Source organism: Tursiops truncatus, chromosome 6 (genome assembly GCF_011762595.2).
Source record: "Tursiops truncatus isolate mTurTru1 chromosome 6, mTurTru1.mat.Y, whole genome shotgun sequence".
Taxonomy (NCBI): Eukaryota; Metazoa; Chordata; class Mammalia; order Artiodactyla; family Delphinidae; genus Tursiops; species Tursiops truncatus.
The window spans coordinates 12,549,283-12,568,328 of NC_047039.1; the positions used below are offsets into that span (position 1 = coordinate 12,549,283).

Sequence of the window (19,046 nt, forward strand, 5' to 3'; positions counted from 1 at the left end):
CTTTAGACTCAAATCCACAGGGATAAACCAGGTCACAACAACTCATATGAAAAAAATTTAGAAGAACAAAAGAAATGACCCACTTCTTAACCTGTCCTAAAGGACTTTAAATCCTGGTAGAGTCATTATATAATTCTAACCCTCACTTAATAACGTTTCCTGAACAAACAAAACAGTATAAGAAGCATCTTCTTACAGCCATAAGGCTCGCTGGGAAGAAGGCAATGAGTCAACTCCGGTTTGTGTCCTTCTTGGATGGGGATCAAGTAAGAAGAGCGTTCTCCTAGAGAGTATCCTGGAATGGGGGCCGTCCTTTGACAGAGTGTTTTGTATTTACAGTTTGAAATACTCTTTGGAGAGTTAGGCACACTTAAAAAGGAAGAGGAAACGCAATTAATATTTACTGAGCACTCACTATGGACACTAGGAGACACCACATCTGCTCCTCACAGCCGTACTGTAACACAGATATTACCATCTCCAGTTTGCAGATGAGAGAAACTTGATTCAGTGTTAGTAACCTGCCCAAGGCGACTAAGCCACGAAGTGGCAGAAACAGGATCTGACCCAAACCGAATGGTAAAGCTCATTCTTCTCACTACAAACTGTGTGGACTAAAAGAAGTGGACGCCTGAGGATCTCTTTCATAGAATTTAAAAACTAAAAGACAATAAAAAAGGGAAGACAAAAAAGAAGAGTTTACATTCTATATAGGGAAAAAATATTTCCAAATGTCTATTTGCGGAGATCTCTTAACAACTACTCCTCTTTGAAAAGGGGAAAGCATCCTACAGGCTTATGTGTACATACTGGGCATATGAAAAGAAAAAATTTACACTTACCATTGGTAGACAATAAAAACTGAGCAGCATTTTTCTGGGGTAACCACCTAATTTTGTTGATCTTTTCTTCTATTTCTAAACTTTTCAAGTAGTCAAACTCTGGTTCATGGCTCTGAAAGGTGCTGTAAACATTATATTCTCCTCTGCTATGAGACTGGATTTTGTTCTAAAATGGAAACAAAAATATTTGGACCAGTTGAGAAATATTTCAAATTAATCAAACATATATATCAATTCCAACAGACCCTGAATCTTATATACATTATATTGTTTTTTATATTTAAAGGCTTTCAAGGAATAAATACAAATGCTTAAAAGAAAAAAAAGGAAAAGCTAAATAAAGCCTAATAATTAGGCCCAATTCATGAGGAAAAGTGTTATTAAAATACAGATCATTTTGCTGATTACTTTACCTTTGTATATGACACAGTACAGAGGACTACTGAGCATACATGACAAAAAGTAAAGATTAAATAAGAAAAGCTCATCAGGAACAGCTGGCTGAGGCACACCTTCTTTCTCTGCCCACTGTTTTAAGGATCAATTCTCTATCTGTTACTTAACATGATGTATTGTCCTCTTCCTTTCCCTTTCTCATGCCTGCCTTTAGGTCAATTCACTGCTGAAAAACTCTTTAAGAGAAGAGCTCTCATAAATGCAACAGCACATCTGACCCCGACCCCCCCACACCCAAGACCAGAGTTACAGGGCTCTATTACCCACTGAGCCCACATTCAGCAATACCCAGCAGGCCTCACCCCATCAACAACTGCGTACCCTCCTTGAATTATCTTTCTTATATTATGAGCCTAGCACGCACCAACGATTTATTTCACTTAGTATCAGTGTGAGTGAATATAATTTAAGCTATTGGATACAGAGACTACCTGTGAACTTCTTCAGTTAACACTACCTTAGCAAAAATGAGAATTATAACCATGTTCAGAATTTTACCTTTTAATCCATCATCACATAATCAAAAACCTTTCCACCAAAAACATTAAATGTCTAGTTCAAAAAACCAATGGAAAAATAGTTTAAAAGATATTATTTATAATGAACTGTTTTAAGTAAAAGTGAATTAGCAAATGAAACGTTTAAGATTACTTGATAATAAGAATGACCTGTTAGTCACTATTATTATTTCTCCTTATAAAAAGAAAACTTTATTGAATCATCATCTTGTAAGTGTATGTTTTGGGTTGTTTTTTTCCAGTAGCTTGATTATCTGGATCGATCATTCATGGTTACAGTTGTATGTGGGTCCTCTGACAGTAGTATCAATTATTACTGAGTGGGTTTGCCAATACTGAGAATGCAGAGCATACCACAGAACATAATCCACACTGGGGATATGGAAAGGGTAAAAATCAAACTCAGAACCTTGGTCTCATTACCATACTCTTACACCAAATCTGATAACCTAACCCATTTAATATGTACATGCTAATATCTCACCAGAAGAAATTCTGTAAGTCTTCCATTGAAAGTTACTCAGTCTCTAAACGTTTGTCATGTTACTCTCCAAAAAAAGCTACAATATAATGCAGTGTTTTTAACTTAGGCTAGAGACTACAGTACTATGTACACTAGGTCCCAGAGGTACAGAGAAATTTAATAACACAGAATCTCTAATTTCTTGTAACTTGTGTGTGTGAAACTTTAGTCAAAAGTAGAAACTAAGGTCCATATAATTCAGGTAAGCAAAACAAAGAGCCAAGGTAAGCAAGGCCAAGGTATATGCAGAAACTAGGTTTATCAGGGTCTGTATTTGATGATAAGGAAAAGAAAAGCACAACCATATAAAAATATTTTCTACAACAGAAAAATAACATCATCCTTAAGACTCAGGAATAACCAAATGGGTCTAAACATGATCTATTACATGATTCAGAAACAAAATCATTGGAGGTGTTTGGCCGTCTCAATGGATTGCAAGAAGCACTGTTTCTTTCCGACAGGAAAAAAAAAAAAAAATATATATATATATATATATATATATACACGTATATATATATACACACACACACCACACAAGGAGAAAGTTACAGCTGACAAGTTAAAGATACATGACGCATGTGCACTCTCTCCTGAAACTATGCTAAAATTACAGTGAATTTTTAAAGACAATGGATAAGAACAAAAAATAACAGGAGAGATGACAGCAGCAGTAACAAATGAAAGATGTCATAAAACAGATGCCATAAAACAATGACTGACTTAACGAACTGCAGAGCCGGACCCTAGCAGACAGTGGGATTTTCCCTAAAACGTGGGGAGGGATGTTTACATTATAATGGTTACGACAGCACTGTTCTCTGCATGAACTAAGTACACTGAGCAAACAAAAAAAAGGAACATAATCCCATGTCCTCCAACACTGTGCCACTCGAACAAGAATGCATCAAAGTCAAAGAAGGCTATTTTATTTTTGTTTTAAAAACTCTCCTACAATCAGAGAGAATCATGATACATTCTAGAATGCTTCAATATTTGGGTTTTTCTTGCACAGCTTTCCAGAGTCTATTTTCTTAACCCCACAATCTATCTATGTGAAATCTTCTTAATGAATTTAGAAACGCTTCATCCCAACACCTGTAATAGTATCTGGCATATAACAGGCATTCAATAAAAATTTTCTAAATGAACAAAAATAAAAGCAAAAAGTATGAATAAAAGGTGGCACTAGTCTGGTAAAGGGCAGCTGGAATTAACCTGGCAAATGGAGTATGGTGCAGAAATTCCGAAGAATGGGTTAGATGCACACACAGCAAGACAGAAGGTTCTCGGAAACACAGCTCTTAGTGATAAAGTAGGACACAGAATGAGGTGCAAGACAGAGTATTCTTCACATACATTAAAAAAACACAGTCCACAAAAACAAAATCACATACTTCAACATGGACAGAAACAGAAGCCACAAATACATAAAGGATACTATATCATGATCAAGTTTTAAAGCCACAATGAAGACAGTGTGGTGCTCACATGAGAACTGACAAATATACCAATGGAATAGAACAGATGGCCCAGAAACAGGCCTGAATTTGGACAAAAGTGGCACTGCTGAGCCAGGATGGTCTTCTCACTAAATAGTGTTTGGTTAATTGGCTATTCATATATAATAAAACAAACCCTGACCCCTACTACACCACAAGCCACTCATGTAAACTGATTCCAGGTGAATCAGAAATATAAATGTGAATATGTCTAGTACAACACTGTCCAAGAGAGCTTTCCGCAAATAGCCTGTATCTGTGCTGTCCAATATGGTAGCCACCAGCCGCACGTGGTTACTGAGCACCTGAAATGTAGCTACTGTGACTAAGGAAGTGAACTTTAAATTTTACTTCATTTTAATTAATTAAAATTTAAATAGCCACAGGGATCTACTAACTACCATACTAGAGAGCACAGATCTAAAAGATAACAGAAATGTAGATCTTCCTGGACCTTGGGGTAGAGAAGTATTTCTTATACAGGACAGAAAAAGCAGTTAAGTCTAGAGAAAACATTGATAAACTGAATTATATTAATATTAGTAACCTCTATTTGTCAAAAGATACCATTCAGAAAAAATGAAAAGGTAAGTCACAGAATGGAAGATACTTCCAACAAATACAACTGACAAAGGGTTCATATATTCAAAAAGTGCAAAAAGCCTACAAATCAGTAAGAAAAATGACAAACAACCCAGCAGAAAACAAGTGCAAGAGATTTCAGTAGGCACTTCACAAAAGATGATATCCAATGGCCAATAAACACATAAAAAGATGCTGAACCTTGGCGTTAATCAAGAAAGGTACAAATTAAAACCACCATAAGATACCCTCATAACCTCCCAATATTTAAATTTTAAAATTACTGACAATACAAAGCATTGGCAAAGATGTGGAACAGCCAGAATTTTCATATATTGTTCATGAGAATAAAATTGGCAGAACCACTTTTTACTGTGTTGTCTACTAAAACTAAATGCCTACCCCCCCATGACATGATAATTTCATGCATGGCAACGTGCACCAAAAAATCTGCTCAAGAGTGTTCGCAGCAGCATTATTAAGCCATGAACTGAAACAACCACAATGTCTGCATCTATTTGTAACAGAATGGACAAATTGTACAGTTTTACAAAAGAACATTATATAGCAACGAAAGTGAGCAAATTATTACACAAACATAAACTGAGCAAAAAGGCCAGACATAAAATACTTACTGTAGATTCCATTTATAAAAAGTTCTATAACTACAAGCCAAACTAAGTGTTAGAAGACAGGTTTACAAGGGGAGGAAAGAGAAAGGAATGACTGGGAAGGGGAATGAGAAAGGTTAAAGGAAGGATGGGAAGTTCTGTGTGTGATAATCCACTAGTGTTTTGTGCACTTTTCTGTGTATATTTCAATACAGCTTTTAAAAAAATACAGCATAGAAACTGTGCAGCCACTTTGAAAACTGTATGGGCGTTCCTCAAAAAAATAAAAAAATAGTGTTTCTCTGGTGACGCAGTGGTTAAGAATCCGCCTGCCAATGCAGGGGACACAGGTTCGAGCCCTGGTCCGGGAAGATCCCACCTGCCACGGAGCAACTAAGCCCGTGCACCACAACTACTGAAGCCCGTGTGCCCAGAGCCCGTGCTCTGCAACAAGAGAAGCCACCACAATGAGACGCCTGCACAATGCAACAAAGAGTAGCCCCCGCTCACCGCAAGTAGAGAAAGCCCACACACAGCAACAAAGACCCAGCGCAGCCAAAAATAAATAAATTTATTAAAAAAAAAAAAAGTACTTCCCTAGCGTTCCAGTGGTTAAGACTCCACGTTTCCACTACAGGGGGCACAGGTTCGATCCCCTGTCAGGGAACTAAGACCCTGCATGCCACAAGGCACAGATGGGGAAAAAAAAAAAAAAACAACTACCATATGATCCAGCAATCTGGTATATATCCAAAATAATTGAAAACAGAATCTCAAATGAGATTATTCACAATAGCTAAGAAGTGGAAACAACCTAAATGTCCATCAACTGATAAATGAATAAAGAAAATGTGGTGTGTGTGTGTATAATATACATTTAATGGAATATTATTCATCCTTAAAAAAAAAAAGGAACTCCTGTCATAGGCTACAACATGGATGAACCTTAAGGACATTATGCCAAGTGAAATAAGCCAGTCAAAAATGACAAGTACTGCATAATTCCACTTATACGGGGTATCTAAAGTAGTCAGCCTCATAGAAACAGAAAGAATGGTGACTGCCAGGGACTGGAGGGAGGAAGAAGGAAGTTGCTGTTCGGTGGGTACAGAGTTTCAGTTATGCAGAACTGGGGGTTCTGCTGCATAACAATGTATATGTGGTTGGCAAAATTGTATTGTACACATGGATATTTTGCCACAATTAAATAACAAACAGCACACAAAAACAAAATACAAATTATAAGAACACATTCAAATGGTTATCTATGAAGGGAGAGGTGCATGGGAGAATGGGAGCACATTATGCAAATAAGTTAACGTACGTGTGACTACACACATGCGTGCACGTGTTTGTTTACTTAAAGAAAGGGCCTCGCCATGATCTATAATGGTAGTGTCATGACCTCAAGTATGCCTCTGAGGTTCAGACAAGCCGAAACAGAATATAAAACAGCAGTAAAATCCAATGATGTTTGAGCCAAACAAACATTTGGAAAGAGAATTAGAACTTCATTTCTTACACAAAAATAAATTCCAGAGGGAATAATTAAAAGTAAATAAAAGCAGCCAAAAGAAAGTACAATGGCAAATAATTTCTATATAATTCTGAAGTGAAAAAGAGCTTCTAAGTATAAAAATGAAAGCAAAGAGCAGAGAAAGGTGGACGTCTGTCCGACTAGGAAGAATATTTAAAGGTTAAAAAAAGTATACTGGGGGAAAAGTGCCTCTTAAGACAACAGGTTACTACCTTTCATGTGTAAAAGGTCCTTAAAAATAAGTAGGAAAAATATTAACACCCTCCTCTGAAAGATGAAAAGGTCATTTACCTAAAAAATGATCAGTAAATAAATATATGTGTAACTACTCATCATCATTAGTATTAAAAATTAAGGAATAATGTTTTGCCTTTAAACTGATGAAGAATAAAAAAACATGATAATGACCACTGTTTTAATGATGAGAATATGGACAAAGTCATACACTACTGAGAGAAGTATAAATTTACACAGCTTTTCTGGAGGATAATTTGTCCATACTTATTGAAAGCCTTAAAAAGGTACTGAACAATTCCACTTCAAAGTATAACCTAATGAAAAACAATGATGCAAAGATGTATGAACAACTTAATGCATAAACAACCTAAGTCAAGTAAATTATGAAATGCTATAGAGCCAATTAAATTCATACGGAGATCAATGTTTCTCAACCATGTTAATTTATGCGCAATGCTTCCTTGCTAATTAATACCTTCTGCAGATTCCACAAGCTACATGTTTGTTAAACTGTGTCATTTAAGTTATAAAGACAGACTATGATTCTTCCAAATGACACATGCACTTGTTTCCACTCAGGGTTTGCAATAGTCTCTTCACTTCCCTGACTGAGACTGAGATTAATGCAAGAAAACATTAGAAGTTACAGAATGATACATACAACATGATACTTTTTCTACAAAACAAAGTAGAGCCCCAGAATAAACACAGATACATAAATTGATCTCTATTCATGTGATGGGATGATTTTGGATTTTTATCTTATTCTTTGTGGAAATGATACACAGTTTTCATATTTTCCACGATAAACATATTAAGAATAATCAAGAGTTAAAAATGACTTCTTTGAAGGAACATCACTTGATGTTCTATAACAGCTAATTCTAAATATATAAAAAACTGCCTTGTGTTTTTACTAACTTCCTCTGCCTTAAATGAAACTCTGTGAAAATACAGAAAATATTTACTTTGCTCCTAGACCAAAACATAAAAAATTTTAGGAAACATTAAATGTATTTTCCTTTGATCACATAAAAATGAGAAAAAAAAGGACTTTTTTTTTTTTTTTTTTTGCGGTACGCGGGCCTCACTGTTGTGGCCTCTCCTGTTGCGGAGCACAGGCTTCAGACACACGGGCCCAGCCGCCCCACGGCATGTGGCATCTTCCCGGACAGGGGCACGAACCCGTGTCCCCTGCATCAGCAGGCGGACTCTCAACCACTGCACCACCAGGGAAACCCCAAAAAAAGGACATTTTTAAGCTTCCAAATAGAGCACTAAGAAAACTTAGTTACTGTTTTTTAATGCTCCTTTAATTCTATTACTTGTTAGAGACAACCATTTGTTTTATATTTCAAAATGTAGTTGACCCTTGAACAACATGGGGGTTATGGGTGCCAAAATCTAAAATAGTCAATGTGCTATTATTCAGATTATCTAACTACCCAGGATAATTTATTTCTAAAGCATGACACAGAATAAGAGCAGGGCATAGGGCAAAAAATTTTAATTACTGGGAATATTACGAGGTAAACTGAGACTAGCAATCTGGATAACAGATGGCTGAACAAGAGGGGTGGCTGGCTGGATGAGTAAATACAAATGAGGACTAGAACCCAGGTCTTTAAACGTGCAGGTCTTTCAAACTCGTTCCAACTTTTCCTTCTCTAAGCCTCTATAGAGAAAACATCATACCTTAATGGCTACTATTAAAAAGTCTGATAAGTACTTTTCTCATTACTATAAAGTTAATGAAACTGATTTTCTTGTGTGATTTATACCACTTAGGCTCATTACTTAGAGGAGTAAGATTTTTTTTTCATTGTGGATGTTCATCCCAATTTATACAGAATTAGCTTTTTTTTTTACCTACTTGACTAGCTGTGTGATCTTAGAGAAGACATTTATCTTCGCTAAATCTCAGTTCATTTATAAATCTGTAATAAATTGAGACATAGTAAGTGTGCATAACATCTTCGTTATTTTACTATGAAGATTAATAAGATTTAGGGAGCTTGGCAGAGGGTCTGGCATATAAACTGTTGTTGCTATACCCATGTCAGAATGGGAAAAGCAATGGACAGGGAATTGGGATATAAGGGTTCTAGAGCAAGGGTTCACTTCTTTGTTAACTGTACAACTTTCCACGAGTAAACCTGCTGTCTGAGCCCCCCAGTTTCTTTATTGGTAAAAAGAGATTGCATTACCAGAGGTTACAAATTTGGGGCCCACAGACTACTCAACTCCCAAGGGTCCATGGGATTTTATAAACTCGGATGTGGTAGAAATTTACATGTTACTTTTACTAATCTCTAGCTGAAATTCAGCATTTCTTTCAATTATGGATGTAGCAGCAGGCCACAGTATTAGCAATACCATGACTTTGTCACTATAGAAATGACATGTTTTAAAATCACACTTCAGCTGTTAGTCACAAAAAAACACATATTGCTCAAAAATAAGTATTTTTAATAAATTGAAAAATATATTTCAATAGTTTCCTTCACAATCCTATGTATTTTATGCAATTAAAACATTCTTGAGAAGTCCACAGACTTTACCAGGCTACTGAAGGAAGCTACGGCACAGAAAGGATTAAGAACCCCTGCAAACCCTATAAATTTTAGCTCTTAATTTCTATGAACACACCATATACATATAAAGTTCAAAACAGGCAAAACAAATTCACGGTTAGTTCGGGATAGGGGCTAGTAGTGACAGGATAGAGAGGCTTCTGGAGTGCCAGTAATATCCCATTTCTTGACCCAGATGATAGTTACACAAATGTATTTGTTGTGAAAATCCATAGAACTGTACACATATAATTCTATGCATTTTTCTATATGCATGATCTATCTTGGAAAAACAGTTTAAACATATTTTTAGAAAAGACAGACTTGAAGCTGTATTTTGGAGCTTCATTATCCTGGTATTGGAATGCAGTCAATTTTAATTTTAATTTTCTAACAGGTTAAGTCCCCAAAGGAGTTTATTAAAAGTAAGTAAGTAAATGAATGAATAAATAAATAAATAAATAAAAAGAGGAAAAGTGATGGTGTCTCTCTGGCTTCCAGAAATTCTGACTTAGTGGTTTTGAAGTGCAATCTAGGAACCTGCATTTTAACATTCTGGTTAAAATTTTTAGGTGGTTAGCTGCACTTTTAGGTGATTCTAACATTTTGTACTCTGAAAGCACAACCTTAGATTAAAAAATTGAATGAAAAATGAAGACAGGTAAAGCCCGGTAGCTTAGAAAAGGAAGCTTATTTTATAGATATTTTGATTTGGAAGAAACCACAGTGGTAGTATTTTCTTGAACTTCTCATATTCTTTCCACAATATTCCTGACAGATGGGCATCCAATTCTTGTGTACTTATTTCCATACACAAAATAAACTAATCTCTTCTTCCACATGAACCCCTAAGTTACAAGACTCTTCGTAGTCTCTTCTTCTCCTGGCTTTACAGCCTTAGTCCCTTCAACCATTACTCTCCAATGTCTCTAAATCTGCTATTCTGCTTGGCGCACGGGAAGTACTATGTTAAGTGAACAGTGCCACATCACTCTAAAACAGTAGGATCTGTCCCTTCACTTAAACAACTGACTAAACCAAGCCCTTTCTATAAACGATATTGAATTCTGTTACACCACATCTTGATTTTGAGTCCCATTCCAGTCTTTCTAAATAATTCAGAAAGGGAATACAAACATATTAACAATACTATCCATCTTTTGAGATAAGCACACTAAGCTTTCTTCTGTACTCTGTTAAGGAGTTTTGGGAATACCACATTAAGAACAAAAAAATGAGAAAGAAATCCTAGAAAGTAACCAGCAGTCACAGAAAACAGAAAACAAATGCTGCATAACGATCCAGAAAGAAATCAGAAAGGAACCACCTCTCTGCTCACTTTTACCCTTAACTGTCCCTTAAAAATATCAACCCTCCCCCAACACTTTAGCTTATCATGTATATCAAAAAGCCTCAGAGGAACGAGAAGAAGTTCTGAGCAATCCAAAGCCAACAGGAAATCAACTACCTCAACAACTACTGATCACCTAATATGAGCACCCACAGAAACAAAGATCCCTTAAAAACTACGGAACACCACAACGTAACAGCTGCATGGAATCTCCCTCCAAATTATCATTATCAGAAGGAATGTATCCCACCATCCACTTTGTTGTCAAAAGCCATTATATACAAGCTGTGAAAATTAGTAAGATGGGTCAGTTATTTCAGGACATGCTATAAAGACCACTGGATTAGACTCAAAATTTTGGACTCTGACCATGTGATGCACATGATGCCTAAAATCGATTTACCCTTGTGCCTCAATTTCCCTACACACCCTGCTTCTATCACAGAGATTCTGTCAAACAGAAAACTATTCAAACGTGTTAGTTATAAAAATACTATTAAATAACAGCAGAAAATGTTACAGGAACACCAGGCTGAAATATACTCGAACTGAATGAAGACCCTGTTTATTGACCACCCAGTTTCTCTGCCTGGGAAACAGATGGACAGGCAGCAAAGTGTGCCTGACAGGATGACAGGAAGGGGACCTGCCACACCTGAAGGGTAAAAGTGAGACAGAAAGGTGGGTTAAAGATGTCAAAGTTTGATGTGCAAGGTTCACTGCTGCTACAGTATGATCTTTTCTTCTTAATTAAGGGCAATAAAAAGAGTGAGTGGAAATACGTAAATCTCCAGTCAAGTGAGTTTTAGCCAGGAACGCTGACACTGCAGACGCGATCGTTCAAGCATCATTGTGCTTTGCAAAGAGAGCTAGCATCATCATCAGGGTCTAAGAAATGCTCACTTGTTAAGCGCCAGTGTACCTTGGAATGGATGTATAATAGCTGTGGTTGTTAGAAAAGGCTGGATTAAAATTTAGAGATCCAAGTTCTAATCCCAGAGCTTTGCTATTAAACTAAGCAATATAACTTTGTTATGTAAACTTTTGCTAGGATTTACCTAAATATTAGGAAAAGACTATCTCTAGGCTTTCTTCCAGTTTTTAAACTGTAACACTATTTTACAGACGTATAGCTATGAACTCATAAAATCTAACCTAAATATATTAGGTATTGATATAAATGTAAGGTACACACATTTATAACCAATGACATAGACGCTGAATGTCCTGAAGACAGCATTATATTAGAAGCTCCAGTATAAGACGGGGCTTAAAAATGTGGAAAATATATTAGGTAAAGTGCATCAGATTAATATTAACAAGATCAAGTTTCAAGAGGGAAAGCCAATAATTACCATCTTTGTTATTTAATCTATCCCTTAAAAAATACACTGATATTTACATTAAATAATTTTCAAAAGACACGCTACTAATCTGAGTTTCCAGATAATTAATTTTTGTCTTTAACTCTTAAATGCAGTTAAGAATGACAGACAACTTACACTTTTAAATAACACAAAGCCCCCATTTGAAATGTAGGCTCTCTCAGAAACCCTCAATGTAAAGCCCTTCAAGATGGAAGTGCCTAGGAAGCAAACTTAATTTTAAATGCTTTTCTCCAAACACCCTTCTTTAAAACAAAAGTGTAGACTGCCATTAATTTTCAGTTAAAAAAAAAAAATACACGGAAGGGCAGAAAATGCCTACGGGAAAGCCAGCTCTAAATTCTGCATAACAAAATTAACACTCACATTTTGGTTACCTAACATGAAAGACATTAGAGCGCACTGAGAGATAACATGTTGGAAGTTCTGGGTTCTGGTTGTTAGCTCTGCCACGAAGAAATCAAGTGATCTCTTAATAGCCTGGCTTTCTCATTTGTAAATAAAGGGAAATGGTAATGACCTGTAAGGTTCCATTTCGACTCTTAAGTATTTCAAAATTCTTATGGTCACATTTTTTAGCTGCTTGAAAACAGGAACAGAAAACTGATTTTGCCCCCCTTCCCACATGATCATTCTCTGTCAAGAAAAGCTTGAGTCTTATTTTCATATTTTCTTCCAACCAAAAAAAAATAATAAATAAAAGGAGACATATTTAGTGTTTGTGCATCTTCGAATCAGACACTATTAATCATTTCTTTTAAAATTAAATTACCTACCTCACTGGGTGTTGTGAGGATTAATTCATTAGTGTTTGTAAAGCACTTTGAGATCCTCAGGTCAAAGGCGCTATAGAAGTGCAAAGTAGTAGTATTATTACTAGATTCTTGCTTATTTAAGGAATTTCACAATCCTTTAAAAGCTAACTCTGTGTTATGATTTAGACATCTATTTGTAAAACCCTGCATTTTATCCACATTACTTTTAACTCTTCTTGAATATCTTATAGATAGACAGGGGCAGAATGTTTGGAAACAAATGATAAAGGTTTAACTTTGATCTACAAATGGAGGGAGAGACTAAGGGAAAATCCATTGTGACAAATTTTGTTCAGCATAAAATTTTAGTGAGAAATCTTGTCAATCAGATTTAGAAGTGTGCCTAAGTTGTACCCAAAACAAAACCAAACCCTACTTTAATCAGATTCTGTAATGAGAAATTCCTTTCTTCAAAGAGAAAGGGAAACAATTTTCAAATCAACTCCACTTTAAGAGGGGTACTGAGCTTATAAATTACGTTACATGCGTATACATGCAACTGTCATTTAAAACCTTTATACTTAAATCACAGTAATAGTATTAGTATAAACTGATGTCAAAATAATTAAGCAGCTTTTTCTTTAAACTACGCTCCCACCCCCAATTACACAAAGCAAACTATGCACTGAAAAGAGGTCAAAGCAATTTTGCTTTTATGGAATTTTAAGAGGAAAAAAAAAAGAGGGCCAAGGCTTTAAAACCAGTTAAAATCTTTTATTCCACACTTCCCACCCCTTTCTCTAACCAAATCTTCTCACAATTAAATCAAAACAACACACACACGTACACATACACACACACAGAGCTAAGAGAATCAGAGCCATCTATACATTGGATACTCTGCTCGATAAACACACTTTACAAATCTGCCAACATCCTCTGATGAGATTCTCCAGCATAAGCTCCAGTCCCAAGAGCAAACTGAAATTTAGATATTAAACTTTAAATACTTACCTCCTGCTCCTGTTGAAAGATGACGACTCTACCACCTTTATCTCCGGTTGCTAGTAATTCTCCAGAATGATTAAATTCTACTGTAGAAATTATATCTGCTGTATAAGTGAAACAAAAATGAAAAAAAGACATTAGTTCTTTCTCAACTCACTATAGAGTTTCTTAATGAGAACTTAGCATGTTTTTCCTAATATATTCCAAGTCTATATATCAACCTGCCATCAGAAATAAAGTAAATCTAAAGTTCTTTCATGAATATTTTGCTTCACCCAGAAGAAAAAAAACTCCCCAGAGTAAACCAGTGACACTATTTTAACAAACAGGAACACGACAAATAATAAACACAAGCACTTTATTAATATTTCACTAAATTCATGAATGTAAGGAAATCAACAATTTGTGAAACATTCTATGATAGCACCATTAAACATTAATATTGATAATTATTGTGCTAATTTTCTTTCTGATATACTTTTGATAAGCTTCTTTATGCAAACCCAAAAATGGTCTATAAAATTAAGACAGATATAAATAAAATGGGGAAATTTTTTAAATGTAAAAATAATTGCAGGTGGAAATTTAACAATCATAAATATATAAATTAAAATTATGGCTTCTTAAACAAATGTTTGCAAATAGAACACACTTATACCAGCAATGCTTTGTGCTATGCACCTTCAACATGCACAGCTCTTCTTGTGGCTCCCAAACACAGCAGGGGCTACTAGAATCAGTCATGTTACACCCAAAGTCGGTGCTAACTTCACAGTCAAGTTCAAATAAAATTATCAGGGTTTTTTTCCTTGCTTTTTGACACCAGAGCCATTTTCCTAAAGAAAAAAATCTAAGTTACAGAATTGGGCATTAAGATAAAGCAATTACACTAAACAATTCACCATTTTCACAAGCATTATGCCATATTAGGAAAGACCCTATCATACGCATGTTACATAAACAATCAAACTTTTACCATAAGAGAAGGGTCATTTTCTTGCCTATATTAGCTAACCGTAAGAATTTTAAAATGTAACTTTATATAGTAAAGAACACTGTATACTTTAAATTTTAAAACTTACTGACCAATGTATTGTATCATATCAATAACCTGTCCAGCACAGCATTCTACCATTTTTTCATTTTAGTGATTTTTCCAAGTTCAGCTTGATTTTAGAAAGCTTTCTTTGCTTCCTCCATTGTCTAGGTCCAAGGCACCTTACCTTTTTGGAACACTCTGAGAACCTACTGAAAGTTCACATGCTCTCCCAAGAAACTGTACATATTTAAGTACACACAAAAATTTGCATATAATTTCAAAAGGTTTGGACAGCATCCCACCTCCAGGTTAAAACCTTTAGCCCAGACAACTCACCGTGGCCGGTGGTATCAGGAGGAAAGAATAAATCTAGTGTTTACACTACATGCAAATGCAACACCACGGTGTAAAACTGAATATACTGTACTATTCTGTAAAGCCCAACATCTAAATACTTAAAAGCCATTCTATTAGGTGCTCTGTACTGTATTTACCTCTGTAGTAAATATAATAAAGGATTAAAAACATACATAGTCCCTGCACTTAAAGCACATTATAGTATAGTTACAGAGAGAAAGTAAGTAGGAGCTAACAATATCAGAACAAATAGTTACATCTTATTTGAAGGTTAGATTCTAAAATCAGGGAATAAGGTAAAAGCTATACATAGTAAAAATTATCTTTAAATTCAAATCCCTCAGACAGACACCACTTTGGAAATGTAAACTCTTTCTCTTGTTCTTTAAAGTCCAACTCAGCCAATTTTCCCTACAGCATTGATAGCTTGTGGTTTCTTTGGCTAACTCATCAAATGAACTAGTTATTTTGAATATAAAGTCATGCTTCACCAAAAACACCTTAATCTCTCGACTGTAGTGTATGCTCTTGGCTTGGTGAAATGCTCACACCCGATACCAACTCCAGATTCATTCTCCTTTTCACTCAATGGAATAACAGGAAGAGTAGGCTCAGTATTTAAATTATTTCCTCTTTCCCCAGGTCCAAATTGTTGCAACCACCTAAATTAATTCCTTGTTAGGTAGATGAACTATTACAGATAAGACTTAACAGGGCATATGTCAGTGATCACGGTATGACCAGCCTGGCTGGCCTCTCTGTTGGGCAGTAGTAAAAAGCAGGGAGGACAGAATGCTGCAGGATGGGCTCCATTTCTAATGGGGAGAAATGTCGATCTTCCTTAGGTGAACTGGACAGGGGGAAATCTAGAGGTGATTAAGTCAGTAAGGAGATCATTATAATAAGAGGATTGAGGAGATCTGGGATGGGGGTGGTGGCAGTAGGGATTCCACACCTGTATTATTCTTAGAGACAGAACAAGAATCAAGGAATAAAACAGCAGGCACAATACCCCCAAGTACTGAAGACGTTACTGACTCACATAGCTGGTTATAATGAGGTCACTGAACATTGGATGGGGAAGGGAAGGAGACGTGTGTGCACGTGCATGGGGGGAGCACATGCATGGGGTGTGGAGGGGAGGAAGGAGAAGAGGAAAAGACCAATAATTTAGTGCAGGACGCAACAGGAATAGTAAGACATCTGCCCTTACAATGTGTCACTTCTTATGCTAAGAATGGTTATTTTACAACAAGAACTGCAGAGTAAAGTGAAATGATACGTGTTTAGTACCAAACCAGCTTTGCAGCAAGGGTACAAAACTCTAAGAGGTACACTTGAGACAGGCTGAGGAACCCTAGAAACAAATGGCCTACACAGTGAGAGGCTGAACGTCAGGAAACGACAAGAAACAAAGATCTATACCATAAAAGTCAACCCACTTTAAATCCTTGAGGGAGAGAAATATTGAGTGAAAGGCATACAATTTTCTCATTTTAGATATTTTTAAGACACTACTGTTTGTGACTATCTTGCCAAAAGCCAATGAACAAACAGAAAATTTTAGAAATAGCTAACCAAGCCACTGACGCTTAGTGAGTAGTGTAGAGGAATTTTATTTGGGGGAGGGGTGGGCAGGCAGACTCATGGCCTCCTTGCTGTGATTTTTATACTGCATATATTTAATATAGCCATATTTCAGATAAGTAAATTATTTTCCTGCCTTGTATGATGAAGTTAAATAGGTACCACGCCATGGTGTTCCCTCCTCCTTCCCCACAATAAAAGAAAGGGGAGAAAAGAAACACCATGATTTCTGGATGCCTGGCCATCCACACATGTGTGAGAGAGCCACCATATACACAAGCACCTATTAAATCTCCAAGTGTACGACTGCTTTTAAAGTTTTTTTGAGTTGTAAAATGCCTAGATCTCACAAGGTCTCACTGAGAATATGACATATAAAAATGATGAATAAAAGGGAGAATAAGATCAAATTCTGCTTTGTAGACCAAGAAAAATATCCAGGAATCCGTTATGGAGTATGCTATGAAACTGAGCTTTGAGCTGTATGTGCTTCTACACCCTGGCGTGCCAAGAAGGGGATATGGGTTTGCCTGGATACGGCAAGCACCCAAACCTGTAACCTCCAGTTCTGAGAAAGCTCTTTACCTCAGTTTACCTCAGTGTGCCATACAAACATTTCTGTTTTCAAGTGTGCCAGGATGTGTAAAAGATGAGGAAGCATGGCTCTAAAAATAGTGCTCCCACATCATGTGCACTGATACCCAAATGAGGTTGGTCAAACACTGCTATCTATGTATTTGAAAGTAACAGTAATTCTGCTCCTAGAAAATATTCTTCTAATGTTCTGATTCCTATGCCATTGAAAAATATTACAGAGTAGATGACTGCAGGAAGTCTACAACAGCACTGTTCGACAGAACTCTCTCGTTCCCATGGAGGTGTCCTATATCTGCGCTGTTCAATACAGTAATCACTAGCCACATGTGGCTCCTGAAGTTTTAACTTTAGCCATGTGTCTAGGGGCTATCATACTGGACAGCCTAGGTCTAAAACATTACAGAGTGGACACTGACTTCTACTGCAAAGCCAAGAATGCTGGAACTAGGAGAATTTTGAACCTTTAAACAGTGCACTATGGGTAAAACAGAACTACCGTGCACACACACACCCAGATTGTTACCTCAAGGAGCAGGCTGAAAATATAAATGCATTTCATGAAAATTTAGATTCCTGGATACTATTTTTAAAACAAACTGTTAATGAAAGCCTCAAAAACTTGAAAACACTTTACTCTTGAGATTAAAGTCACTATCATATACTTTAAAAAGGCAAAGACATTAACCTCACTGTTAGAGTCATATTACTGAACTCAAGGCAGGGTCCGGTATAACACATCAACTAGGTCTGTTCTCATAAACCAACAAAAAACTTCCTCTTCTAAAGAGAAAAATAAGAATCTTTCCTATGACCAATAAAAATGTTATTTCACAATGGAAAAAAACACCTGTGTTAATCATCTAAAGAACATTCTAATACAGTTAATAAAAAGGAAGGACTCTATCAGAACATCAGACAACGGTCCTACTGTGCCTTAAGTCAACACACAGCCATTTTAGGCACACACTAAAGCAAGATTTAAAAGGCACAATCTGATTTTTGGTAAGAAAACTTAACACAATGTTTTTGACCTTTGTTATGATATTCTATATACTATTAATAAAAACCAAGGAATTTATAATGTGTTACACAAAATGGAACTCTAATTTCTTCCAACCTCTTCGTTCTAGACTGTCAGCGCCCAGGTTTCCTCCTAAGAAGGTGAAATAATCACTTTCTTTTGGGGGTGGAACGGTAATTGGTGGTGGTGGGAATGACAACAGCAGTGTTACTGGTCTTTTTTCACTTCATCAGGCACACCACACCATCCCCTTGTTACCTACCTTCTCTATTTCTTATGTACTCTAATAAACAGAATAGGACACAATCAATCAGACAACCGAAGGTTCAAAAGTATAACACGCTCAGCATAAAAATCAGATGAGGGAAAATTAATAGATAGTATCTATAAATGGTAGTAATTAACAATAATGACTAAATATTAAGTGATCAAATTATTATTAGCTCTGACATTCTCTAAATACTTCAACTCCTGCACTGTAAGACACTTTATGGGGTTACTCATTGATTTTATAATTCCATTTCAGGACTACAGTCCAAATAAATAATTTGAAAGAAACCAATTA

The 19,046-nt window shown here is 36.1% G+C and overlaps 1 protein-coding gene and 1 long non-coding RNA gene across 5 annotated transcripts in view; one reads left to right on the forward strand and one right to left on the reverse strand.

Annotated features, from left to right (window-relative positions):
- Window positions 1-19,046, forward strand: part of LOC141278939 (uncharacterized) — a 69,135-nt gene that overhangs the window by 40,805 nt on the left and 9,284 nt on the right. The window lies entirely within an intron of this gene.
- The window catches only part of PPP2R2A (protein phosphatase 2 regulatory subunit Balpha), an 83,317-nt gene that overhangs the window by 15,235 nt on the left and 49,036 nt on the right, over window positions 1-19,046 (reverse strand). For all 4 annotated transcript variants that reach the window (XM_033857629.2, XM_004320928.4, XM_019941315.3 and 1 more), the window contains 2 exons: window positions 13,887-13,984; window positions 843-1,008 (listed from right to left, as the gene is read on the reverse strand). In XM_033857629.2, coding sequence (XP_033713520.1) covers window positions 843-1,008; window positions 13,887-13,984 — 264 coding nt within the window. The remainder of the gene's footprint in view (window positions 1-842; window positions 1,009-13,886; window positions 13,985-19,046) is intronic.